This window comes from Rhea americana, unplaced genomic scaffold, assembly GCF_003343005.1.
Source record: "Rhea americana isolate MKP2758 unplaced genomic scaffold, rheAme1 scaffold_244, whole genome shotgun sequence".
NCBI lineage: Eukaryota > Metazoa > Chordata > Aves > Rheiformes > Rheidae > Rhea > Rhea americana.
Window position 1 is genome coordinate 142,880 of NW_028186362.1, and position 26,406 is coordinate 169,285.

The 26,406-nt window shown below is 44.7% G+C and overlaps 1 protein-coding gene across 8 annotated transcripts in view; it reads left to right on the top strand.

The window, feature by feature from the left end:
* The window catches only part of PDLIM5 (PDZ and LIM domain 5), a 111,181-nt gene continuing 84,775 nt past the window's right edge, over nucleotides 1–26,406 (top strand). For 6 of the 8 annotated variants that reach the window (XM_085306656.1, XM_085306658.1, XM_085306662.1 and 3 more), the window contains exons 1-2: nucleotides 1–41; nucleotides 2,206–2,341. In XM_085306656.1, the coding sequence (XP_085162782.1) occupies nucleotides 2,246–2,341 (96 nt within the window). In that variant the 5' untranslated portion in view covers nucleotides 1–41; nucleotides 2,206–2,245. Of the gene's footprint in view, nucleotides 42–1,339; nucleotides 1,429–2,205; nucleotides 2,342–9,755; nucleotides 9,910–26,406 lie in introns of those variants that run through there. The other 2 variants (XM_085306657.1, XM_085306660.1) reach the window with 2 other exon arrangements.

The window sequence follows — 26,406 nt, forward strand, 5'->3', positions numbered from 1 at the left end:
GTCCTGGCCGCGCCGCTCCGCGCCCTGCGCCGCGCCGTGGGGTGAGTGCCGGCCGCGCGGGGGGGGGCCGCGCGCGCCCCTTGGGGTGCTGCTTTATTTTATTTTTATTTTATTATTTTTATTTATTTTATTTTTATTTTTTAAAATTATTTTTTTTAATTTTTTCCCCGCTTTTTTTTCCCCCACAGGGGTGCGGCATACCCTGTGCCGGCGGGGTGTGGGGGGCTGCGGGACTGTGCGGTGCTGTGCGTGGGGGAGGAGGGGGTGGTGGTGGTGGAGGGGTGTCCTGGCCCGACGCGGCGGTGAGGGGCGCTCGGGGCGCCTGCGGGGCTCCCCCGGCTTGCGGTACCTGCACTTAGGCGTTGCTCTGATATATAGCTTAAAATACGCGTTCAGGGTAATGGTGAAGCCGCCGGGTCAAGGCGGGGGGAGGAAGGGAAGGAAGAGGGGCGATGCTGGGGGGGGTGATGCTTTTGATGCTTGTCCTTCGTACTTACTACTGCTGCTCAAAAAAAAAAAGTGCTGTTTTCTAATATAATTTAGTGTTTTCCAGAATCTGTTGCTAGCTTTGTTTATTTGCTTAGCTCTTTTTATTTGCTTTACTCGGCTTTTTCTGTACGGGATTTGGCGCGCAGGGCGCAGCGGCCCTCGCTGTAAGGAGCCCTCGCTGTAAGGGCTCCTTGGAGTCGGTGGGGCCGAGGAGGAGAAGCGTCCGCAGCGCCCGTTTCCCGGCTCGGCCGTTGGCGGGACTCGCACGGGTGCGCCGGGGCGGTCCCCGGGGCCGGCGCTGCCCCTTCGCTAGGCGCCGGCGTGGAGCGGCCGCGGGGCAGGAGCTGCCCGGTCCCGAAGCGCGTTGTCCCGCCGGCGCTGGGTCGCTCCGCTTCGTGCCGGCAGCCCTGTTCCGCTTGGGCGGGCGGCTGCTGGCTCGGAGGAGGCTGCGCTGGGTTTGCCGTTTCGCTCGGAGACGAGTCTGGACAGCAGATCCCTCCGTGCGGGGTGAAGCCAGGAACGCGTGTCGCGGCCAGCTTTCCCGGGAAGCACCTTGAAACATGCTCCCGTGGGAGCGGCGGAGCATCCCCGCGCGGGCCGCGGGCCGCCGGCGGCCTCGGGAAAATCACGGGAAACCTCCCCCGTGGTGCGGGGAGCGGGGAGCGGGGGGGGTCAGACCCCGCTGCGTGGCGCTCGGCGGTGTTTGCGGCACACGCGCTTCCACCCTAAATGTCAGCGTGCGCGTGTGGCATCTCCCTGTGCCTCGGTGTAGTCTTACAGCAGCGCGCACTAGTGCGTGCTTTGCCTGGCTTCAACCGTGTAAAAATAGAAGGTATCCGCTACCTAAGATGTCATTGTAATGTTACTTATCTGAGGTGAAACTGAAGCCCTTATCTTTGACGCTGAGCGGCAATTAACTGCAGAGGTTGCCTTTTAAAGGTAATTTGTTGCCTGCATGTGTGGGGAGGGCGAGAGGGATGCTTGGCTTTTACATTTTTTTTTCTTTTCCTTCCCCCAGTATTAGCATGTTGCTGTGAATTCAGTTCGAACTTAGTTTGCAGCTTTCATTTTGGGGTCGGTTTTAATTCCTGTTTTGTCTCTTGCATTGTTCTAGCCGTAGGAAATTAGRCTGTAAAAATAAAAACCTCACGGGCGCTTTCTTTTCCTCTGATTAACATCTGAGTTGTGGTACTTTGACATAATTTTGAAACTGCCAAAACGTAATGTGTTTAGAAACAAGTTTTCAGCTGCTGACATGACAGCATGTGATACTCGTTTTGTTAAAGTGAGTGTGCCAGTGCTGATCTTTTCCATGCTTGGATTTAAGGGATACTGTCGATTCCTGCTTATCTCAGCATGGACACTTTTTTAAGATGAAGTTTTCTTCTGTCCCCACAGTACCTGGTTAGTCAGAAGTAACTGTCAAACGTGTTTATGCCTCTTAGGAAATCTGAGTGTTTCAGCACCAGCGATTCAGAAGGTCATGGATCTGGGCTAGCAGTTCCCTAGTTGCTTGTTTCTTCCAAAGCTATGGAGGAAAACAATAAATGAGAATAAAAGCACAAATAGTGGCAGACCGTATCTTGATTTTTTTTTTTTTTGGCTGTTCTTGTACTGGAGAGAGCAACCCAGAAGAGGAAGGGAGGCCTCGGAAGGGGTCGGCGGTGCCGTCGGTCTTTACCGGCTCGAAGTTAAAACTCTCGCCCTCTTCCCTAGGCACCGTTTCTTTGGAGCGGCTCCCTGAACGTTTGACACCATGAGCAGCTACAGCGTGTCCCTGGTCGGCCCGGCTCCTTGGGGCTTCAGGCTGCAGGGCGGCAAGGACTTCAACATGCCGCTCTCCATCTCTCGGGTAAGCGCCTTCGCCTTTTCGCTGGCTCGTWGCGGGTAACCTGCAGCTCTCGGCCGTGAGCGTCGCTGCGAGCAGCGAATTACAGGTGCTGAGGCTCCGCTCGCCCCTTGGCTTGGAGGGCTGGGGGGAGAGGGGTTGAATCGGCACCCGGGGGGAAGGCGGTGCTGCGGTGGGAGGCTGTGCGCCCATCCGGCGCTCTGCAGCCCCGGTGGGTGGGAAGCGGTGGGCAAAACCACTGTGTTACTGGTGTTTATTCGGCAGCTCTTAGCAGTTTGAGGATCCCTTGGTGTCTGCTCTTGCAAATCCCCCTATTTACGAGAAAAGGGCATTTAAATGGCAGTAGTTAGTTGTAAATAGCTTTCTCGGGAGCGTTTTATGGAGTAGGTGGCTTTCAGCTGATGTTCAGAGGAACGCTTTGCAGAGCACGTCCTCTTAACCGGCAGTCTGCAGTCGGAGGGTTTGAGGAGCTAAGTCGAAACAAATGTGATCTTTGTACCCAGGCGCTGTGCAGCCAGTGTGTCCTGCTTCCAGTCTGCCTTTTCAGCAGAGAACTTCTTGTTTTGTTTGTTGGTTTGCGGGCCAAGTTTCAAAGCCTTCCTCAGGTGTTGGAAGCTCATTACATTCCTTATATATCGACAGACCTTGCAGTATTGACTATGTGGGACCATTGGAAACCCCTGAGTGAGGAAAGTGGCTTCTGATGCCCCTGTAGCCTAGCACCTTCAAATCTGACTTGTGCTGGGGAAGTATTTATGTACACATGACGCCTTCTCTGTTAGCAGCTTCTCCTCCCCCTCCTACGTATTGGTGGGGTTTAGTGACAAAGATGAATTATTCTCTACACCTGTTGGGGCTGCAGAACTGATACTGCCCTGGGAGAGGGAGCAGGATGCTATTTGGGTGCATGCGTCACRGCAGTATTTTTAGCTAATTTCAACTGGCAGTTCAGACCCTGCCTGCTCGCTTAGGCTTAGCTGATCCTATTCACCTGTGGATTATGCTGGTGAAATCAAACCAGTCTGGCTCTGCAGAACTGGATGGAGAGCTGCAGAAATGCCTCTGTACAGATAAAATGCACATACCTGCTATGTGAACAAAAAAAAAAAAAAAAAAAAAAAAAAGTGAGGGAGATGCAGTTTATTCCCAAATTCTGGGGATTTGTGAACTAGGCTTATGCAATTTCTCATTCAGTAGCTGGTTACTCCTGCCCCAGTAAGGAGTTTGAACTGGGGGTGTGAATAGTGCACTTTAGATTTGACGATGAAAGGGCTTTCACAATAAGGAGGATTTACAAAATTAGAGGCTGTTGCCAATGTGAGGGTACTTGTGCATGGTAGTGAAGAAAAAATCAGTGCTGTAGGTGGTAAAACATAATAAACAGTGAATTTTAGGAAACAGTAGTAGTTTTTTAGAGGTTCTGCTGTCCTGGGGAGCTAGAGCACAGCTACTTTGTAAGCAGATTTTGTATCTAAGGAGCTCTAAAGAGGAAGCATTAAAGGCACATGTTGCAATTAGCCTGTACTGCTACTTTATCCCATGAATCGAGTCTGCCTGTGTGTGTGCTGTTCTGTGGAATAGCCTAAAGGAAATAGCCTGAATAGCTGCATATAAAAGCCTCCTCGGTTATGGGATTCCCTACTGACAGATGTCTGTGCCTTCAAGAGCAGAACATAGTGAAAGACAGGGACCACGGTGGTTTTAGGACCCTGATTTGTAAAGGGGGAAGGGGTGGGGGCACAATGTCTAGTTCACGTGCTATATCTCAGCGTGGTTCCTCTGCTGAACTGTTTCTTTTTATTTGCACTTAAGTGTATGTAAATATTAGACTGTCTGGTGCTTTTTTTTTTTTTTTTTTTTTTTTTTTTTTTTTTTTTTTTTTTTTTTTCCTCTTCACTTCTTTGGATCAAGCAAGCGCTTAGCTCTGGTATGCCAGTCCTGCGTTGGTCCGGGAGCTGGAAGAAGTCGGTGCTGTGTTCCTGGTATGCGAGAACAGCGTGTCCCCTTCACCCCCGCCCCTTCTCTTCCTGATGAAGCACGAATGCCTTCCTGTGTCTGAAGGCTGCTAATTAAGTTATTCTAGCACAACGGTAATGAGGCAGCAGAATTATGTCCTTTGGCAAAGGAGGTGGTTTTCTTTTTTTTTGTCGTCTTTTTTTTTTTTTTTTTCTGCTCTAGATGCTGAGGATGGATCCAGCTGCTTTGTTAAGGGCTAATTTCCGGCTTTAGTTTAGTTTCAACTCCTGAAAATTAAGTTAAAGTACAGTTTATGAAGTGCAGAAAATAAAGTGGTTTCTAAGACCATTTAACTGAAAAGCTAATCCTATTTACTAGTAGTCTCAACAGATTAAGACCTTGTATGGTAGCTCGAAGAAAGTTATTTATTTTTTTTGTTATCACTCATGCAGTTTTGTTTAGAATACAGTTTAAATCCTCCTTTCCATAAGGCAGAACTAGTCAATTTGGTGCTCTTCAGCTGAAGCTCTTAACATTAATCAGTGTTCAGGTGTTCTAGGTTAGAATCAGTGCAGAAATATTTGTAACATTTGACTTTGTACAGTAGTATATTGTAGACTCTAGGCGTAGCATTATGACCAATAGTAGGGTGAAGTAGTTCACTATTGTTGTGCTTTAAAATTGCTAAATATTGTTTATGCCTAAATACAACTGCACACATCCCTTATGTAGATATAGATAATCTTGRGGTTATGACTGTACAAATTAGTGGCATAAATCAGCAGGGCCAAATATGTGTGCAGTGCTTGTAGTCACGTRTATTTGCGTGCAGCTAGACTGCAGCCGGGTGCGCTGAAGGAATTAACCATTSCTTTAGTGACCTGGTGGAGGAAGCTCCCGAGGAGGCAGATGGTGGATCTCCACCTTTCACTAACGRCAAACTACTAAGGTGTCTCAAGTCACCGCATGTAGCTCTACCGTAAGGGTCGTGGGTATTTAAATCTATGTGGCGCTTGTATAAGGAGAGATGGCGAAGGCTGGCTGGTCAGCYTGTGATGGAGAAGGTGGAAGTCACCGGAGTGGAGGTACGCAGGCTTAGGCTGCGCAGAGATGGTGGTCCCTCTTGTTCCTCAGGGCATTTTACATTGACTGAAGGAATAGAGACAGCTGCTTCTTTTACACCCGTTTTGTGATGTAAAACTGAGAAACCAGAAGCCTTGAGCAAATAAAAACAAATTACCAAGAGCTGGAGTTTGTGATGTGCTGGTAGCTGTTAAGCAGCTATTGCACGAAAGGAGTAAGATTCAAACTTTTTTTTTCCCATGGAAGAAAAAGCTTATTGCTTGTCCATCTGTCTGTAATATATGTAATTATGTGAACTGTTGGTTGTCATAATGAGATTGTCCCTGTGCAGATGAATTGATCACTTCTAAATCAACACAGACCACTAAATTGGTAGCTACTTAATAGGCACCTCCATCTCAAGCTTCAAATACCAGCCTCTGGTAGCTTTGTGGGACTGAAGGACCAATTGCAAAGCTTTGGATGTTGGTTACACCATCAGAATTGCACCGCAGACCTTCATTATGCCTCRGTTATTTACGTATTTGTGTCCAAATTTGGGTTCTGTTAAATGTCAGATGACATAATTATAGATGTGCAATATAGTGGCTTTTACAACAATGTTCATTTCTTCTTCAGACTTCACATTAATGTTATATTTGCATTACATTGTGGGAGTTGTGATTTCTCAATGCTTAGCTAATACAACTAGAATAAATTCAGTAAGAATTGCTGCAACATTTGAATTAGCAAGAGTGCCGCACTCCGCAGAAAGAAACRAATAGCACTTGGTGACCTATTCATTACTTTGTGATGACCTGAGAGAAGTTTAGATGTTTGTCCTGAATGCAAGCTTGAAATGCTTTTTAGCATATCAAAACAGGAATTGAATTCTTGGAGTGAAAAGACATCTCTAAACACAGCTCGTCACTGTTGTACGGTGGCATTTGCCGTCGGAAACAGGAAAATGATGGAGTGAAACTATAGTTTGAATAGTAATGAAGTCATTTATGGGCAATATATCCCCTCCCCCCTCGTGCAAACACATAGGATCCTTTCCTGTGTTTACACGTGACCTTTTTGTTCAGCCTCAGGTGGCACCTGTAGCACAGCTTTCAGAACACTTTTTGGCTTTCTTCATCTGTGAGATTTTGGTGAAATGCTGTCATCTTGAAATGTTTGACTGATGGCTCTGTTTTTCTACCTGGAACTTTCTTCTGTGTTTTTCTGTATCTTCTTCCTGCTTGTTGGCCTTTCCGCCTTTACAAAAAGCGCCAGAGATAGCCCTATCTTCTTGCTGTTCTTCGGATTTCATGATTTCTTGTGTTTGACGGGTCTTTGCGTGAGACTCATGGTGTTAGAAACAGGGGTGAGAAGGTGGTAATGAATTTGTAAGCCCAGGGAGTAGGTGGACAAGCRGCCCACCTGGGAATAAACTAGGGAGTGAATTTGTGAGCACGTCAGCTGTTGCGCGTGAGCTGAAATTCTTCACACTGGTGTCAGCAGATCACTTTCAGAGAAGTTGTCTCCCTCTGCTCTCCCATTTTCCTTTCTGCCTGCCGGATACATACATGGTTACCTGCCAAAGTTGTTTGAGTACATGGAGCATGTATGGTGCATGCCCTCCCCCCCCCCACCTTTTTAACTAAGAAGTTTAGCTTTTGGTCCTTTTAATATTTGCAAATAAGCTATTCAGAATTCATTAACATCTGTGAAAATAAAAATTAATGAAAAAATAAAAAAGGAAAATAATGCTTTGCRTAGACCTAGAGTATGTCAGGTTCTGTTGACTACATTAATGCTGGCCTCTTTCCCCTTTGCATGAATTGTTTTATTAAGCCGTATATATTATTCCCAGGAAAGTCAAGTTCTGTGCATTTATAAAATATTGCAGTGGCGATTGGGGAAATAGTCTTTCAAGCAGGCGTGTGAAACGGGAGAGAAACATTAGGACGCCTGCTGGCCTGGCCAGTGATAATTGTGTCGGTAACTTTATGCTGCATCCTGGAAGCTCCTGCGAGCTACTAACTAAGCCCTAACGGGCAGCTGCCAGCAGGGCTGTTGCTAGCGAGTTGTCATGGTTTGCACAAAATACAAGTGCAGATGTCTTCCGTTACTGCAACTTGCATTTTTTRCATGTCTATTGAAATCACAACAGGTAGAGGAAAACAGTAGTGCTCCCTGAAGGCGCGTCAAGCTAAGAGGTAGGCTTTTCTTACAATTTATGAAGGATATTTGTTCATAGAATATGTTTTTTGTGAACTTTAAGAGAAGTTTGTGAAGAGGRGATAGAGTAGAAAGGGATAGAAAGGGATTTTTTTTTTTGTAGGTCAGAAGTTGTCAAAATTGTCTAAAAGATAAATATCTAGATGTGCATGTGTTTATGTGAMGCTTTTGAACCCTGAAAAAGTATTTTTATTAAAGGGCATAGAGTAGTGAGTAGTGCCTTGGTAATGGATTTTGGGAATTTCTCATGGGGAATAATTTTATTGCTGCTGGGGAAATAATTTAAAATAGTAAAATATGGCAGATTCAAAGTGTATAAAAATTGAGACCATCTCCAAAATGATGAGATAAAACAGGAACATTTTAAAAATGTCATCCTGCTTCAGTTCTCTTTATTTGTCTTGTCTTTTTATTTGGTTTTACAACCTTCCTTAGCAACAATGTAAGCTGGAATATCAGGTTTATTTCRAAAATGAAAATAATAACATGACTCCAGGGACTGGAACCTTAGGGAAAATAGTTAATATTCAGAGGTACTTAAGTCTGGCAATAGAATAGGAAATTCTGAGAACGCAAACTCGGTAACTACATACAGTGCTACTTAGATGGGCTCAGGTTGAGATACAAGAAAGATTAAGGTTATTGTGAGATAAAGATTATTGTATTCCTCCCYACACAACATGTTCAAAAGTTTGTCTTCACTTAATTATGAAAAAGGATGAATTCCAAAAAAATAGCCTCTCTGGTTTCTCCCGTCCACGGAGACGAGTTTTGCGTTTACCTAAAAGCAGGATGTGTTTCTGGGCAGCGATTCTTCCCGGCACGGGGCTGGAGGAATCGCAGAGGTCACCTGCTGCCGCCGCTCCTCAGGGCGGAGGTCTGTCAGTGCCTCGAGGGCAGCTCTCACTGTGGATAAAATGGGCTGCCGACCAATAAAGCACGAAGCGTTCTCCCGTTCTGCTTGATCCTGTTTACGAGACGTGGTTTACTGAGAAAATCGCCAACGACGAGAGGCGAGCTGTTAGCGCCCGGGTTGGTGCCCGGTCCGCGCTTCAGGAGCCCGTGTCCTCTCCGCACCGAGTCCGGACGGGGCAGGGGTTTAGGGGGGACCGGGCGAGCCGTGGGCAGTAATGAAGCTCCCTGCTAGACGGATGGTTTAATACAGGCGAGTTCTCCGGCGTCCCGGGAGCGCGGGGCAGCCTTCAGGCTTCGCGCAGTTGCAGATGGAAAGGGAGATCAGCTCGTACAACCATAAACTGCCTCGTATTCCACCGCTGTTTAACCTCTTTGTTTAGAAAGTTTGCAAGAGGACTGTGTTTTCCCAGGCGGTTTGTTTTGCTTTGCTTGCGCTGTGGCCTGTTCTGCTGTGCAGCCTCAAGGAAGGCAGAGCATCGCTGGAGCGGGGTCAGGAGGCTATGGGGGAGAAGAGGCAGCAGAAACGGCTCTGTGTCTTGTCTGCTAGTAATCTYTTTTTGTCGGACAACCTCCTCAGATCAGGAAGCTAATTAATTTAAAATAGATCTTCTACTGATCTAATTGCTGCAAAAGTGAAGTTGGCCATATCAGGAAAAAAAGGGACAGATGAGCTTGTACCTGCAGGACAGCTGACGTGATTTGTGAACATATTCTTCTTACTTTGAAGAATACTTTGGTCATTTTTTTTTTCCTTGCAAGTAACAATTTAGTTATGCTATGGGGAATGCAAGCTAAATATTTCACTATGGAAAAATGAAAATACGTGTTTGCAGTGTGCTCTTCTCGAAGATAGAGGTAGTGGAAAAACTAAATGCTGATTAGGTGCTAAGAGCAGATGCAGACCTGGCAGCCTTYGCGGAGGCCAAAAAGTAGGACTGTTGATTGAATAGAAACGGCAAAAAATGAGGCTTGTTTTCTTTGYGAGTATCTGACCTTGGAGGCCTGACAAATTCTGTGAACTTCCCCACCATTTCGAGATGCTATTTTTAGTGAACTGGTTTTCTCATTATTCATTGGCTATCAAAGGGCATTGTGAGAAGAGACCGGGTGCTGAAAGATTTGTTTGTTTGTTTTTTGGTACGGAGCCAGGAGATAACATTGTTGGCTTTTCTTTCATTTGTTTTGACTTTTTAAGAATAGATTTTACATGCTATCAATAGGAGGGAAAGCATGGGAGAAAGCTGTCTCTCCTGCGCTTGAAACAGGGGAAGCGATTGAGCGTCCCGAACTCTGCCAGCCTGGTCTAAACGTGGGGAAGCTCTGCCGTAAATGTGCTGGCAGGTGACTGTGTGCTGTACCAGTCCAGATGAGGATCATGATGGTGCTGCGAGACAAGCTGGTCCACGAATTGGGTTTGTAATTACGTTTGCTTCCAGGAACCCTTCTTGAAGGGGTTTTCTTCAGGGGCATGGCCATAACAGTGATGCTGTGTTGTGGGACTTCGGTCTCATCTTTACTGCTATTTTTTAAAAAAGGGTAGAGTCATGTTTGCGCCAATGAGCAGCCTCTCTGATGACTGACTTAAAACTAGAGGCTTACGGGAAACGAAGTTTGGAGAAAAGGAAGAGGAAGGAGTGCCGAGGACCTGGATGCTGTTAGGTTTGGTCCAGCTGTGCGGAGGGGCAGGTGGCAGCCCGCCCGCGGCGTGAGCCAGGGTCACAAAGCCCTTCTGCAGATCAGACCCTCGGGAGCGGAGAGCACGCTTACTGGCCAGACTGAAAAGTCGGATTTAAATTGACTTAGCACTGCACACGGACATCCATTTCTTTTCCTTTCCCCCCCCCATTTCTCTGCTTCATTAATCACTCGTATTTCAGCAGGGTCGGTTGATGGGATGGGGTCCCACAGCCAGTAGCTTCTTGTCCTCGGTCAGTCTGAAGGCCCAGGGCGGTGCCAGCACCCGGTCTCTCCCGCACGCCGACCCACGCAGAGAGGTAGCGGAGCGGGGGGCAAAGCAGTGTGTGGTAAATCCAAGACCGTAGTGTGGAGGCTGCAAAATTCTCTCAGATTTCCACATTCTTCTTGATTACGGAGACGGCGATCTCTGTTTCGTTCCAAGTTAGATTCGGGCCYCAGAAGCTTCCTCTTAAACAGTTAAATTCAGTAGGAGCGGTATCTCAGAGTAGAAAGTAGTAGAAAATAYCAAGTCTAGCAATAGCTGTCAGCTCTGCCTATAATAAAGCACTGAAATAAAATGTAATGCCTTGTTTGGAGTCTCATAGGCTGACACATGAGTCTTGCCAGGTCTTTAACAGTCCTGTTGGAAAGGTCAAATGATTTGCCTGTTAACCAGGCATGAAAGAAGTTTGGCTTACCCTGCACTATACTGAGGGATGACCTGGTATGGTATTCAGTTCCTTCTCTAACATGTGATTGAACAATATGAAATACTTACCATGGAGAGACAGCAGAAATACTTATTTTATGTTAATTGTTTCATGGTCCTCTTGAAAGTTTGAATAGTAACTTAGATGCAAATCCTGGATTAACGTTGGGTGCATCAAATTCAAGAGGGTAAAATTGCCTCTTAAGCCTTTGTGTTTGTGGATGTATTTGGAACTTCTGTAGATATCCTTACTCAAAAAATGAGTAAAGCTTGGGGGGAAAATGATTAGAATATTTCCTATAAATATGATATTGTATTGCTAGTAATACCATTTAAGATTTTTAAAAAGGCATTTTGCAGAGCAAAGGCAAAAATCCTCTTAACTTGAAAAGTGCAAACATAAATCTGGATGTGCTCCTGTCRTTTAAAAACGATCATCTCACCTTAGTGGCAACTCCAGCTACAGAACAGTTTTGCTCAGGCTCTTAAAGAAAAAGCAGTTTTGATGTGCAAAAACTCCCTCTGCCAGACTGATTTGCTAATCTGAAAGTGTGATTTATAGTGTATCTGCTATTAAGACTTCTAATCTTATGTATATCTTATCTATGACAAGTCAGGTATAGTTCAGAGCCCAGTGCTAGTGATTTCCGGCTTTGCAGTTTGCAGTTCTAGGCTTAGCTTCATGTTTTGAAAGACGTGGAGGGAGGGGCAAGTGCAGTTGCTGGGAAGATTAGTTTYTTGGACTTGCTGGTGGGTCTAAGCAATTCCGTCTGTGGCATTCCACTTTTTCGCTTATGGCTTTTTAAAAACCGAAACAACCCCTCCACACCCCACCAACCCCGTGCAGTTCTACAAGCCAGGGGGTTTGTGGAAGATGAGTTTGACTCGTGTTTATTAGACCAATAGGGAAATTGAAGGCTTGTAAACCTTGAAATATCAAAAGCATCTTGGTAAAGTAGGCAATATTGCTTTCTTTTGGCTTTCTGCAGCTGTTTATCAAATCTCAATGTTTTGTGTCATGCCAAATAGGAGTGTTCTCTATATAGAGCCTAAGGTAGTTTGCTGGCAATTATTCGGGAATTAAAAGGTGTCTTCAGAAATACATATTCTCGCAAGGAGAGTGTATTTAAATATAGTGTTCCAAATCATAGACGTACAATCAGCAGTAGCAGCTGAAGAGCAGTTAGTGTTCGGTTGTCACCTTGAGGTCCTATCTCTTTAAAATTTTTGCTTAAATCTGGTATGAGTCCTCTTTGCATGGAGATGTGAGATGGGCAGTTCAGTGAAGTGGGAAGCTTTGCCAACTTTGAGTTTGTGTAATACCCAACTCGTTCCTTGCGAATGACCTGGCCCCACCTTTCTGTGGGTGGCCATCACCCACCAGATAAGGTGGGTGGAAGAGAAACAGTGCCCACATCTCAGGGTAGGATTGTAGAGCTGGTCCCGCAGATGAGACTCGCCACCGGCCGTGCCTTAGTGGAAAGGGCAGTCCGCCCTGGAGCGGCAGCGGTTCGGTTGCTGTTGCCTCTGTAGACTCTGCCAGCATGGTGGTGTGGGCAATACCTGGGGACAGTAGAGGCCAGAAGTGCCAAAGCCATTCTTGCTTGGACACATCTGTCAGTGCACTAAGCTGTGAAAACTGCCAACGAATGCTGATTAAATTACAGCTCTTGTCAGATATGGGTGAAGTCTGTTCTCTCTGTTTTCCAGCTGTCATGTTTTGGCAACTGGCTATACTCAAAAGTCGTTGCTGCAGAGGCTTGTGTGAATCTCCTTTGAGAGCSTGTTCAATTTGTAAATTAAATCATTTTGCTATTGTGCAGACTGAGCTTAATCCTGTAAATGCGAAGAACCAAACAAGCCTTGGTGCCACAAAAACGCTTGAGCTAAAGTTGAATTTTAGGCATGCAAGTTGTCTGCTTGAGATGACCCTTGCCGAGGGCTCAGCATATGCTCATGTGCATTGCAACAGCGACACTAAGTCTGCACACTGTTGTCACCAGAAGGAAGCGTTGACTCCTCTGGAGGAGAGGATTGACCTTTCCCAGCCARTTTTCTGCTTTCTCTCAAATATACRCTAGTCAGCAATTGTTAGTCAGATGGGAACTGGCTAGCAGAGATATTTGTGTGATATATTGAGAGCTACGTTATAAACACAGTTATGTGCAGAGTAGCTCAGTTGACCAGCCAGTCGATCTCCATCATTGAAACTACAGTGCTGAATCAAGTGACTTAGAAACATTTCAAAATGAGGAGTCTTTGCGYATCGGGCATGTGTTTTTGTTGTGTTAATACTTCTTGCTCTGGAGATGCTGTAGAGATCATCTAGCACCTTTTCTAATTTTGCACTGTATACTTACCACACTCTAAAGTGAGAGATTGGTATCTCGGAGAATAGCTCCTTTTCTGGTAGCTTTGAAAAACCATCCCTTCTGAGCTATTGGTTAAAATAACTGAGCTTCTGAACAAAATACAGATGAGTGGCTTTTTTGGCTAAAAGAATTAATTTTGTGTTTATGTCTAGGAATGCATTCACTTTAAATCTGAAAGGCTAGTGAGAGTTTCCTTGAACTGTGCATTTAGATCTTGGAGGCTCGAATTCTTGCCGTATCTTTGGAGACACAAATGTCGCCAACCTTCTTACGTCAGAGAGAATATGATAGTCTGGTCTGTTGAGTGGCTTCTCCGTGGGAATATTTCTCTCATCAATTCATCTACGTTTGAACTTTAAAATTTAGAAACTGCTGATTATTAAAACTTCGAATGGCATTAATTTGTTTTGATACTTGACCTGATGAAAACTGCTGCTGTTGCAGTTGACAGCTTAGGTCAATTTATAAGTCTGTCCTGGTGTGGGATTAAATAACTGGAAATTGCTCTCAGAAATCTCTGTGACTACAGCAGGCAAATATAAAAGGATTTAGGGCAACCTAACCAACATCTTTACTCTTTATTTTGCAACTTTTGGTGGTGGAGAAGAGTAAACTGCTATTTTTTCCTGCCTCCTACTTGCAAATGCAAGACATGCCTTTGGCACGGTGATGGAGACAGAAGGGCCTAAATATACCATTTTAGAGGCTGCAGCAGTTGACATCAGCTGGTTTCTGACCTCATCAGCAGAACGAAGCGCTTGGAGCATTTCTGGTATCTCCCAGCACCACCTCTGTTGCTCGCTTGCCGTGTGCTGAACTCTGTACTAGGTTTTGATGCCCATCTTAATTTACGCCTATTCAGCCAGCTGGTAATGACCGTTCCTGCCACCTTCTTTYGCGTTGAACGCAGATGATGAAGGAGGTTGTGCCCCCAGGGGGGCCCAGAGGAAGTTCTGCAGAAGTTCTCCTGCCCCGCTTCGTCCCAATAATGATTACATAATGCCAGGGCATCTTTGTCCTTACAGCGTGCGGTCGTCCCCTTGAAATAAAGTTTGAGATTAAGTTTGGGGGAAAAATATTTCCCAGAATGATGGGATAAAGGAGATGATACTTATGCTATGCTTCAGTTGAAACATGATTGGAAAGGGTGGTATRCAAGTAACTTAGACTTAAATGCAGTTACACTTACGTAACATTAGCATCAGTTCTGGGCAGCCTAATGCAAAACAACAGGGCTGATAAATTAGGAAATACTTCGCTTTGGCATTTAAAATTGTTAACTGCTCAAATGAAATCAGATCTGGGTTTCCAGTGGGGTTTTTTATGAGTTTCTGCCAAATAGATATGGATCTTTCGGTTTGTGACCAGTTTTTATTTTAGTGTAAAGAGGAAAGTACTCTAACAAGAATACAATTTGTACTACTTTCACTTTTTCCCCTCCCCTCCCTTCCCTAGCTTGGGAGCTGTCTGTCTTAAGGCTGCAATAAATCTACCAGGTGTTTTTGCTGTTGGCTGTCTTTTAAAGGCAATTCTTTCCAGAAGCCATTATTATTTGTGGCGTTAACAAGAGGTTCAGAAAAGTATATGATGTGATAGGTATGAAAGGAATAAGAGCCAAGTATAGAAAGAGGAGAAAAAAAAAATTTTTAAGGTATTTGTCAGAAAACAAATACCTTAATGACAATTAATGAAAGCTTTGAACTCTCTACGCTGGATAGTATGAGTATTTGTATGGATAACTTATTTAAAAGCTCCTGCTTCTGTTTTGTAAGTTTTGCATTCAAAGTCTGTTACCATTTTTCTTTCAATTTTCTTTAACTGTGACTGTTCTGGCCAGACTATAATATGTCCTGGCCCACCCCAGTTTTACTGCCCCCAACTCTGTGTTTGTGCTTGATCGGAAAGGCCGTATGGCAGYGTTGCAGTTTTGGTGCAATTGCAGGAAATGCTTCAGCATGAAGAATRAGTTGCTCTTATAGCACGTGGAGCATACCTGGGGGGCACTAAATTCCTAAATAAGCATAAAAGCTGTCAACGGCATGCGTAAGGTGCAGGTTTACCAGCCTGAAATGCAGTGATGGGATTGGTGTTTTTGGAGGAAAAATTCTGCGGCTGATGTTTATGCAGGAGGTGGTGAGACAGTCCGGATAATTGCTTCTTAAAGAAAGTGGGGACCTCCGGGGACTGCCTTTGCTTGCTTAGCAAGCCTGAAAGTCAGGACCTGGTTACATTTGCCTCATACCCCTTCTGCCATTCCTGTCCCATCCTTCATGCCTGGAAGACGACAGAGGTTGAGGAGYTGTTAAAAGGACTGAACTGAAAATSTGAGTTGTTATGGCCACCTCAAGGGCTGCGCCGTGGTGCAATGGGGGCGAGGTGGTTTTGCTGACTGGGGTTGCTGATGCTCCYCGACGGAGGAGGATGTGCTTTGTGATACTCTGTGCTAAGCCCAGTGGGATGTTACTGAAGACCACCCGTAGCTGGCTTTGCTGGATGATGTTCCAAAAGCAGTCCTCTCAACGGGAGTCCATGGAAAGGCTGCTTCAGCTCAAGAACATAAGAAACCCGGTGTTGCTGCGATCGGCACTTTTTTTAAATTGTGACAGTAATCGCAAATATTTGGGAGGGGAGCRGGTAGGCTGTTGAGCCCAAGTTCTTTAGATTGATGTACGTGCATCAAAATCTGGTTTTAATTTAAATGACGTAAATAAGCCCTTAATGTTGCACTGAGTGTTTAAGCAAAGTAAGTTTTAAAAACCCAGCAAATCCTCAGAGTATATCTTGGCAATAAAATCGTGATTAAAAACCAGTCCTTATTTCTAGGGCCTGACTCATGGGTTTTGAATGCACGAGGGTGGCAGTACTYGCGCCTGTGGTCAAGTACCATTATAAATATTTCAGGACCTTAGGGTGCAGAGCTGTGCCAAATATTTTTTTTTTTTGTCCTAATTCCCAAACCGAGTTTTGCCAAACTCTTACAACCTSGGTCATGCGTGTAAACAAACAAACGGACAAAACGTTAATTCGGTGAGTTCCTGGATCAAATGTAATATCTACAGCAACTGCATAGTGAAGCAAGTGCTACTGACTTTCTAAAAGGTGATTTACAGGCGTTGGCRTGTATCGCGTGTGCTCACGAGGGGAAAGTGAATTGCAGAGCGGCTGGCTGGCTGGAGGCATGCAGCACTGCGGGGGCAGGAGCGGTGGGCTGTGGGTCCAGTTTGGGTTTAGTGAATCAAAATAGCAGCATTACGTGCCGAGATTTATTTATTTTTATTGTTTTTTTTTTTTTATGACGACAAATGCATATCCTTACATCTGTAACCTCTTGGTTATTAGTCTCTTTATCCTCATCTGGGGAAGAGCTGATGACGAATCCAAAATGCGGCCTTGTAAGGATAAGCAATATGCAAATAATAGTAGCCCAGACCACACATAGTGACATGTGGGAAATAGAAATTTATAATATTTTAAAAGTAAAATGTAATCTTAAAGCTCAGAAGGTGTAGAAAGGGTCTATTTGACATACGTTGCATAACTGGCTGGATGTAGTCATTGTAAACTATACGGGATTGTAAAACTGGTAAGCTAGTGATTTTATTTTCTTCAGAGAGGAAAGAAATCATACATATGTACCACTTGATGCATACTTTACATCTCCTTACTTTTTTTTYTTTTTTTTTTTTTAATTAGGTAGGTAAGTGTAGAGCAGAGGGCAGCAAACATGTACACACAATACACTGGTTATCATCGGGACATGCTTTTGATTGTCTAGGTCTCATGCATTTATTTTGAAAAGTGTTTTTCAGTGCACGAATGGCCTTTGTATTGTAAGGTTAAGCTATCCTTTTTTTTTTTTTAATTAGCTGATTGTGGAAAAAATGAAATTAATACATTCCTTGGAAGTGAAACTCTAACCTTAATATCTTTTCCTTTCTTCAGCTGGTTTACTTTCCGTATGCAGGAATATGACAGCTGGCACGATGCCTCCTTTCTGAATGGTGCAATTTAATGTTTCTGGCAGCTGGATATGTGTGGAAAGCTGTAAAGTGACAAATCTGTTTCTCATACCTTTTGTCGTCTGTTTTTCATCAGATGGAAAAATGTTAATATGCACTGAACTTTCCTCCTTTGGCTCACCCAGGCAGTAATTTACTGTAGCATTTCCTGTACGTTGGCTTTGTATATTGAACTTGTGCTTTGCATTTCTGCTTTATTGCCAAGTTCCACTTAGGTGCTACGTTGTCTGTGAGTTTCCCAGGGCGTTTCTGAGGAAAGCCCCGAACTCGCACGCTGTGCTTCAGCTAAATAGTAATCTAGAAAATTCATRAAATGGAAATTATCCCAAATTTGAAATAGAAGTAAACTTTAGAAATAAGTCACCTTGAAACTTTGGGGGGGGGGGAGAATCTGTCACTTGCTGGATTTGTTGTAATGCTTTTGATTGTATTTCCTGTATATCCTGCCAAATAAATCCTGAAGAGTTTCACAGATTCCCTGACCAAACTGAAGTCAATCTACAAATAGTATTTTTTCTTTTTAACATTATTATACGTTCATGAGTTCATTGAAATTAAACTTGGAAAAAAAATTCCTCACTTCTATATTTTTTTGGCTTCAGAAATCTAGCTAAGCGAAGAGTATGGTGGAGAGTTGGTTTGGCTAGCRAATGGATATTTTTTGTCTCCTCAGACGACACGAGGAATTCTGTGTTGTTTGTGGGCAAGCTGGGCAAATACCTGGTTCTGTTCAACCCTGCCAGTGGTGCTTTCGTATCTAAGCAGGTGCCTGATTTTGAGCTTGCAGACACCCAAGTGTTGGGATCCATCTACTGGGTCTGGAGTAAGCTGGTCCTGTAAATGGTCACAATAATGATTTTACCTTCTATTCCCCTCTTTTCTTTTCTTTTTTTTTTCTTTTTAATAATGATTTTACCTTCTATTCCCCTCTTTTCTTTTCTTTTTCTTTTTTTTCTTTTTTCTCCTTTTTTCCTGCTTGGGCACTTAATGCCTACTACCTAAGCATAAACAGTTCAAGTCTGTCGAAGAAGTTACAGCCTTTGAGATGTCCATATATGATGCTGTAATCCRTGGGGCTCTTCTGGAGACAGAACAGCTCTGAAAGGCTGTTTGGAGATCCCCCACRAAGGTGGGATATGGTGAAATGTAGGGGTGACAACATCTTGAGGAAAAGCATGCAAACCTCCTTTGCTGACAGCAGATGGGAGAGTTTTGTCTAAAAGCTTCCTTGGCTAACCCACTCTAACAGTTTATTCATTAAAAATATGCAATGTTAAGCCAGAACTCTGAATTTTTGTTTTGTTCTTTAGTCGATAAGCGGTTCTCTTTTAAAGATAGTCTTTTTCTTCTTCTATTCCCGCTTCTTCCCTCTTGCTTGAAAAGCTGCCCTCTTTCCTTATAGCAAAGCTGAGATAATAAGGTGGTTTTAGCTTTGCAAACATGCCATACCCTTCCTTGGCACTGCTGGTTTTGAATGCTGCTGGAACTATAATTTGTTCTTATTCTTGTCTCTTCTCCTCCAATTTTTCTAAAACTTGGAGCTCTCCTCAGACCTCAAGTATTTTTCACATGGAAAGAAAATTAGATTGTTTGAGCCAGGCTGCAAAAAATAGATGCCAGCACCAAAATACAAAGAGCCCCACCCCGGAGGGCGGCTGAGGTGGTGCGTCTTCCAGCAGTTCTTCCTCATCGGCAGTTCAGTGAAAAACGTGSTTTGGTTCTCCTTAGCAAATGTTTTGGGTTATTAAAGGGCTTTGAAACTTTATTTAAGACAAAGTTTTTCTTCTGTCAAGACTGTCTTGTTGAAGCCCTTCAAATGCCAATTTTTTAAAGTTACTGCAAGGATTAAACAGATAGATGCATGTTGACATAAGTAGGCTTTTATTTGTGTCCTGATGTAGACGTTACTGCTGTGTATGTGCATGCCCTTGTTCATGTTGTATTTCAGCATTGCCAAATGGGAAGAGGGGGCCGTTGCAACACTAAGTTTCGTGTTCAGTGTATAATCTGACCTGCTGCYGAGGGACAGCAGACACTGGGCCGAGTGAAGGAGAAATTGGTGATGGTGGTTCTCAGCACAGAAGAATCTGGGGCAGGTTCTGCCTGGGAATCACCCACCACAACCCTCGGTCCAGGATCAGGGGTTTGCTCACGATGGATGTGTGTATTGGCAACTTCTGGGAGGAAAAAATCGATAGAAGTGTGGCTTAGTCCGTGCTYTGTGGGACAGCCTCAGTCACGCAGTGGTTTACTGTGACTTGACCCTTCTCCTGCCTGACAACATTGCAAAAAACTGCTGGTTGCTGAATTGTGCTTGCATTGACTGTGAAAGCCAACCTGTCTTAGGCTTGTCTTATTATTTTTTGTCACTGATTTTTTTTTTTTTAACCTAACCCTCCTTTGGGGTCTCAAGGCAATGGAGGAGTCATGAGTTTCCGTGTCAAATTAAATGCCACTTATAAACGAGCARCAAAGTTGCCATTTTTTCACTGCCTTGTGTGTTCTTCTGTCCGAGTGCAGAAGAGTAAGATGAATCTGCTTTTTGGCTGTTGCTTGCCGAATACCAGATTCTTCCATTCCTCCTGCTGGAAAAGCACAGCAAGATCTTTGGCACACCTGAATAACGGTGCTGGAGAGGGAACTGGCTGTGCCGTGGCTCGTTCTCTATATAGCGCGGGGTAGTGATTTGTCTGCTGCTTTCAAATATTTTTATTTCATGGTTTTTTAATTGTGAAGTCAGGGTTCATTATCTACCACGTGAAGCAGCAATGGTTCAAAGTGCTTTGGGATTTTAGCTGCAGGGTGTTTTTTTTTTTCTTTTTTCCCCTGGATTTGGCAGATGCCTGAAGTAAATCCCGCGATTCTTGGACGTGAAGCCGGGGACCCCTGTCCGCTCTCACCAGAGAGCTGGAGACGGAGCCGAAGGCTCGTTATAAAGCTGTAACACAATCTGCAGGCAGGGCGTTGAAGTGACATGCCAGCTTGATGTGCCCCGGTTTTAAATAGCTTGCATTCATCTCCCTGGAGCGCGAGACGAAGGCTTAGCTAACCTCTGCTCGGCAGCCGCCGCCCGCGGCGGATTGCGCCGTCGAGCACGTAGCTGCTGCGCGCCCGCTCCGGAGGCCTGCCTGATCGCTGCCTCTCGTCTGGGGCCGCCTCGGGACTGCCTTACGAATCCACCTCCGTTTGTCCGCGTGTTTTCCAAAACGGCATCTGAGAGCGAGCCGCGGAGGCGAAACTCTTCCCCGTAGTCCATCTGTGCTTCCCCGTAGTCCACCTGTCCTTAGGTAGATAAACGTGGGCGTTTCCATTCTTCTTGCTTCCCACCCTACAAACTTTGCGTTTTTTCAGTTAAGCTAGCGGTGTAATTTTTATTTTCAGGCCTTCCATATAGGTAGAGCAGCAGCGGCAGCTTGCAAACAGACCTTGGGGAGATCGCACGGGGATTTGTGGGAGATTAAACCGTATTGGAAGATATCTGCARTTTGAAAGCAGTATTTAATATCGTGTTACGCAGAACTGAACCGGAACTCTATGCCAGCAAAGTTACCTTTCCATCAACCAGAAAGGATACCAAATTATTGGGAAAAACAAATGAAAATACTCTTCTTCATGAGAYGACGTTGGTTAGCTGTACAAGTAATATCTTCTTCGTTTGTTGTGTCCTGGACTAGTTTCTAGAAGATTTTGCCTCAGATTAATTTTGTGCTGATTTGTATTTGTGTGGTTCATAACATTTCTCAATTTTATTTTTCCCCCAAACTTGGGATAATTTTGCTGCTATTGCAGGTTTCAGTAGTCAGCCTTTGCAGTTCGGAGAGCTCCTCAGCCTATCCTTTAATAACCTTGAGCCGAAGGGCACGATCTTCGTTTGAAGGCGGTCGAAGTCAGTCCTGCCACCGCGCTGCCGTTCTCCGGCTGCAGGCGCCCACCCTCCCCTTACGCGGCTGCTCCCGCACTCCGCTAAAACAGCAGAAAACTGTACGTTGTCTTCGGTATTTGCAGATAATACCTTTGGCTTTTCAATTAGCGTTAGAATTGTGTGCCCTGAAAATTAGGTGTCCAGTAGAATTAGTCTGTAAGTGCAGACTTATATTTTTATATATTTTTTTATATATATATATATATATATATAAAATTTTTTTTCGGTGATGTTTCCCGGATCCCACCACAAGGACTTGTCGGTTCTTCCTCTTGATGGTGATGGGGGGAAGACTCAGATGCTGGGGCGCCTTCCCCGAGGCCGCGCGCGGGACCCGCTCCGCTCCTGGCCCGYGGTAGCAGCCCGTGCGCAGAGCGACCAGCTGGAGCGTTTTCCAGCAGACGGCATCTTGATCGCTGCCGCTTYGACCCGTCCCTCCAGCTGTTGAGCTGCTGCCTCGGTCGCAGGGCGATGAGAAGCAGCCGGTCCGTGTCTCCGCGGTGGCGGGAGSGACGGCGGCTGTTCGATGTTCGGTGGGTGCTGCGGTTAGGAAGTGCCTGTGGCAGTGACCGAGAGGCGAGGAGGTCCCATGTGCCCTCGGGCGAGTCAATTACTCTGCATTTTGACGTTCAAATGCAAAGCTGCATTTTGTACAGCTTTTATTTATTTTATTTATTTTTATGTTTGCATTAATATCTTTGACTTTTATTTATTTATTTTTATGTTTGCATTAATATCTTTGACTAGTCTGGAAGAAAAAAGAAAGATCACAGTGTGCCTTAAGCTTTGTTTATTCAAAAAGACTTATTTTTTTTTCCAATCCCCTCTCTCAGTGTCATAGGAGTGTGCAGGAAGCCTTCCTGCTCGGTGTGCCCCTTGTGCTGCTGTCGTCATACCAGAATTTTGCCTGCTTTCATTTTGCCTGCTTTCATTTCTCGAGGGCTTTGGCTTCATCACTTCAATTAAGCACTGCAGATTAAAGGAGCAAACTCAGGTTTGCTTATGCCTCCAAAATGCAACTTCCTCAGTGGTTAACTCAGTGCTTTTAAACATGATTCATTGCTGCAAAGTAGTTTCCTGCCAGTGCTAGTCTGTTCCTAGGCATGTTTAGTTTGTTTATTTAGCAGAGAAGCACTTAAGAGGTAATTAAATGCTTTGTGAACTTTGTGGTAGAGAGGAGTTTCTAYCAGCGGGAGACTGAGGTCCTCCAAATGCTGGGGAGGAGGCAGAATATCTGRAGGCTCAGTTGTTGGCTGGCGTCGATGGCAGGTCTTGGAGGAAGGGCTGCTCTCCAGGGCTGGCCGTGGCCATCTAGGAGCTGATGGGATGGACAGCAGGGATGGAGACCTTGAGCAGCCTAGGTTGTCCCCATGTTAGATGGGAATTATTTTTTTGTAACTCTGATGTAGGGTTGCGTTTGGCTAGTAYGTCTTGGACGAGCAAACAGATCTCCAGTAATTGCTGCGTGAATTACCTTTTGCACTAGTAACAGCAGCACGCATGCACGCACGCGTGGACAAGGGAGGGTAGGGTTATCCCTAGTACTACTGTTCACGTTGACAAACGTCTTAGTGAGAATGCAGAAGTGCACGTTTCCTCCGTGGGCTTACTGCGCTCACGTATTCGTTTAGAAATGTTTACARGGCTCTGATTTTTCTCTTTGCCCTCCTTGCTTGGGCCATGTGGCTTCCCAGGTTTTAGGAATATGCGCAGCGACATGCTCCTCGGTGTGTGGCRCTGGCGGAGACTGTGCTGCCTTCTTCTTTGCTGGTGTTAACACTGCTGCTTTTATATCGAACTCTCTGGAAGCGCACCCCTCAGTGCAGGCAGTCTCTCCGGAAGTATGATGTGAGATAGAGGGTTTTTTTATTTGGGAGGGGGTTGTGGTGAATAAGTATAAAATCARTCAGTTGAGCTCAAATCCAGGTGCTTTGTCACCTAAACATCTTGCTAATGTGTGGCCCTAACTGTATAARACATCATTACTTTGCACATGAATCTGCAGTTTGGTGTCACGGGTGCAGACAGTTTGCTTAGACCTTTTTATTCTGCATTTCCATAGTGACTTGCTCTTTCAGCTCCTTCCCTTGAACCGAGACTGCCAGTTGCAGACGTTCTCCCATGGTGGAGACCTGACTTTGGGTTGAAGGTGTGCATGGCACTGCAGTTTTCGCTCCAAATAAGCTGCGTGCTCTAAGGTGCTCAGTGTATTAATTCAGCTTAATCTCTCTATCAGGCCTTAAGGTATTTTTATGTGAATGCGGAAGGAGGAGAAACTTGAAAGCCACGCTGGCCTAGTACCCCTTCAGCCCATTTGTGAGTGGGCATGAAGAAGGAGGAGTAGGAGTTTGGTAGGAGGTTAGCTGGCAGGTGTTGGTTCCAGGATAGCTTGAATTATTTTATACAAATGAAGTAAAACTTCTAAGTAAGGATTTATACATGCTGAAATAATTTCAGTATTGAATTCAAGCATGGATAGACCTTAACATTTTTTGTAACCATCTCAGTGCCTGTGCATTTCTTCTGAACCTCAGGACAGTGTGCTTTTTGTTTTACTGGTGTGTGAAAATACTATATATCCAGCATCAAAAAGGCTTTCAAGTACCTGTATTTGTGCTGTGCTGCTATTAAATTTTGGAGCTGCAGAGATAGAGGAAAGCATCCCTTTACACTSCCTGGACAACCAAAACCTTTCAGTGGGCTCAGAGATGCAGGCTGTAACTGAATACTAGTAAGAGGCATTAAACACTTCCAACCAGCCCATCTCTGGCATGGCCACTCTGGATGTGTGCTGTAAATCTAGGGCTTTTTTTCTTTTTTCTTTTTTTGCATAATTAAGATATCTGATGCCTTCTAATAGGTGGCCTGAGAGGAACGTGTGAAGTTGTTCATTTCAAGGAAAGCATGGCGRGTGGTGGTGTGAGGAACTGAAGTCCTTCTGGATTATTTTCATTGTTCACCTGAACCCATTTGTCATTTATTGCACCTGCTCCTAAAAGCCTTTATTTATGAGGAGAAAACCTCCCCCTAAATTTAGGGCTTGTTATTTAGGTAGCCAAGCTGCAAGCAGTGCATTTTAGGATTGAAGAGTCGTGACTCTTGATGTCACCAGCTTGTATGACTTATGCAGACGTTGCTTGCCAAAGGTCACTGGCTCGTTTTCTGCTTCCACACGTGTAGTTATTCCTGTCTCCCACCTGCAGAAGCAGGCCCAGAGCTGCTGGTACTATGTGGTGGTGATATAGGGAACCTTGAAGAGCGGACTGGACTCAGAAGCTATCAGATGTTTCTGGCTCTGGTGGCCTATTCTTTAACGGGACCTTTGAATGCTGCATCTTACCCAGGTGAATGTTTGGGGTGGAGGGTGGCTGCAAAGGAAAGATTGAAATGCTTCAACTTTCTTCCTCTCCCATTTCCTATAAACCAAGGGTGGCATTTCTGTAATTTTTGGAAACCGTTTGCCTTTGCTGCCTCACCTCAGTATGTGTAGGTGGTATTGTTTGGTTGGATTGCAGTATTGCAATGGAAAGTGTTGCAAGYATTGCAGTCTCGACTGTTTATAGCTAAGACACAAAGAGCTTTACTGCCAGCCAGTTAAGCTTATGAGAATATGTAGCAATTTCAAAGTATTGCAGGTGAAAGTTGGTTTATCTTGTCTTGAAAACCTGTTCTGCAAATGATGGAACGCACCACTGATCGGCAAAGTCTCAGGTCTTGTTGAAGTGGACCATGTGCTTATGTGTCCTGTTAAATCCCGCTCTCGAGCGCCCGCTTTCTCCACTGCTGTCAGATTGCAGCTGACTGAAGCACCTTGGTGCTCCTTGTGGGGAAGGAGCGGGTGCTGCGAAGCCTTGCTCTGCCGTCCCGTCCGACCTCAGGCGAGAGACGTTTAAGTCTCCTGCRCGGCCGTGCTGACCCTGACGCTAGTCACGGAGTTGGTAAGCCTCCAAGTGGAAGGAAGCGTGAAGTTGGAATATCCCTCCTAGGACAGCTCTTCTGCTCCACCCCTAAGAAGCTTCTTGGATATTCTCGTTTCCTTTTTTCCTAGAGATTTTGATTGCTTTCGATGTTAGTGTGTAGTATCTGTTGAATTCAGACTAACGTGGAGAGTTTCTCTTGAGGAGAAGATTCCAGCTGTGAATGTCTTTCAGGGTTTTTCTCGAACGCCCTCGTAGTTCGGATACGCCTTCGGTCGGAGGGCACGTAATCTCTTGCACTTTCGGCAGAGCCCTGTCCGCGAACAGCTAGTCCCGTGTCCTGCAGAAACTTTAGGAAATTCGGTAAGACTAGGGATAGCACGGAGTTGAGAAGAAAAGGTCATCGTGGGTGTTGCCATCTTAGTGGTCAAAAAGGATGATTTTAGAACGGTGAGAAACCTTGCTCTTCGTTTCATGTGGTTTGTACAGAATTCAGATAAAAGCAACATGAAAAAATTAAGTTTTGCTTCTTCATGTGTCTTTTTTTCTTTTTGKAATGAGAGATTATTACTCTTTCCAAAGTGCTGTTTCCACTGGTTCTAGAAGAAGTATACTTGCATAGAAATGGTTTTGAATCTAGCATGAGTCTTCCTTACAGTACAAGTATTTTGTTAGCTACTCGGTGAAGARGCCTTAAGTAACCTGCTGGAAACAAAATACACGGAATAGTCAGGTTCCCTGGTTATAATATGTTTATCAAAAGCYTCATGCTTGTGGGATGGTGAGACTTTTATTTTCAAATACTGTTAGAGGTATTTAAGAGGCTATGTGCAGGTCACAGAGGTCATGAAAAGAGGGAGTTAATCATACAGAGGCCAATGACCCCTACGTAAGCAAATAACATTTTGTACTGTTATCAATGTTTAAAAAGGCAAAAATCWACTGACCTCCTACACTGTGTCTCAGATCCAGTTTGGAGAAACAAAGGGCTTTTGGGGTTGGGTGTTGCGTTTTTAAATCCAGGACCTGGAATTGTTTCTTAACTTGGTCTATAACCAGCAGCACATAGTAGTTTTTTGTCAAAATGCTGGAGCAGACTTGATTTTAGCCCTAAAATTTAAGGCTGGAGATGATTTAACTYTTTATCATCCTTAGATGTGATCCTGAAATAGTTTACAGCTAATATTTAGGGTGTGGGATTGGTGGTGGTGTTTTTCCTTTGGAAAATGTTGTAACTTCAATTTTTGTAGTATAAAGCTTAGAGATCCCAGCATATGAGCAAAAAAAAAAAAA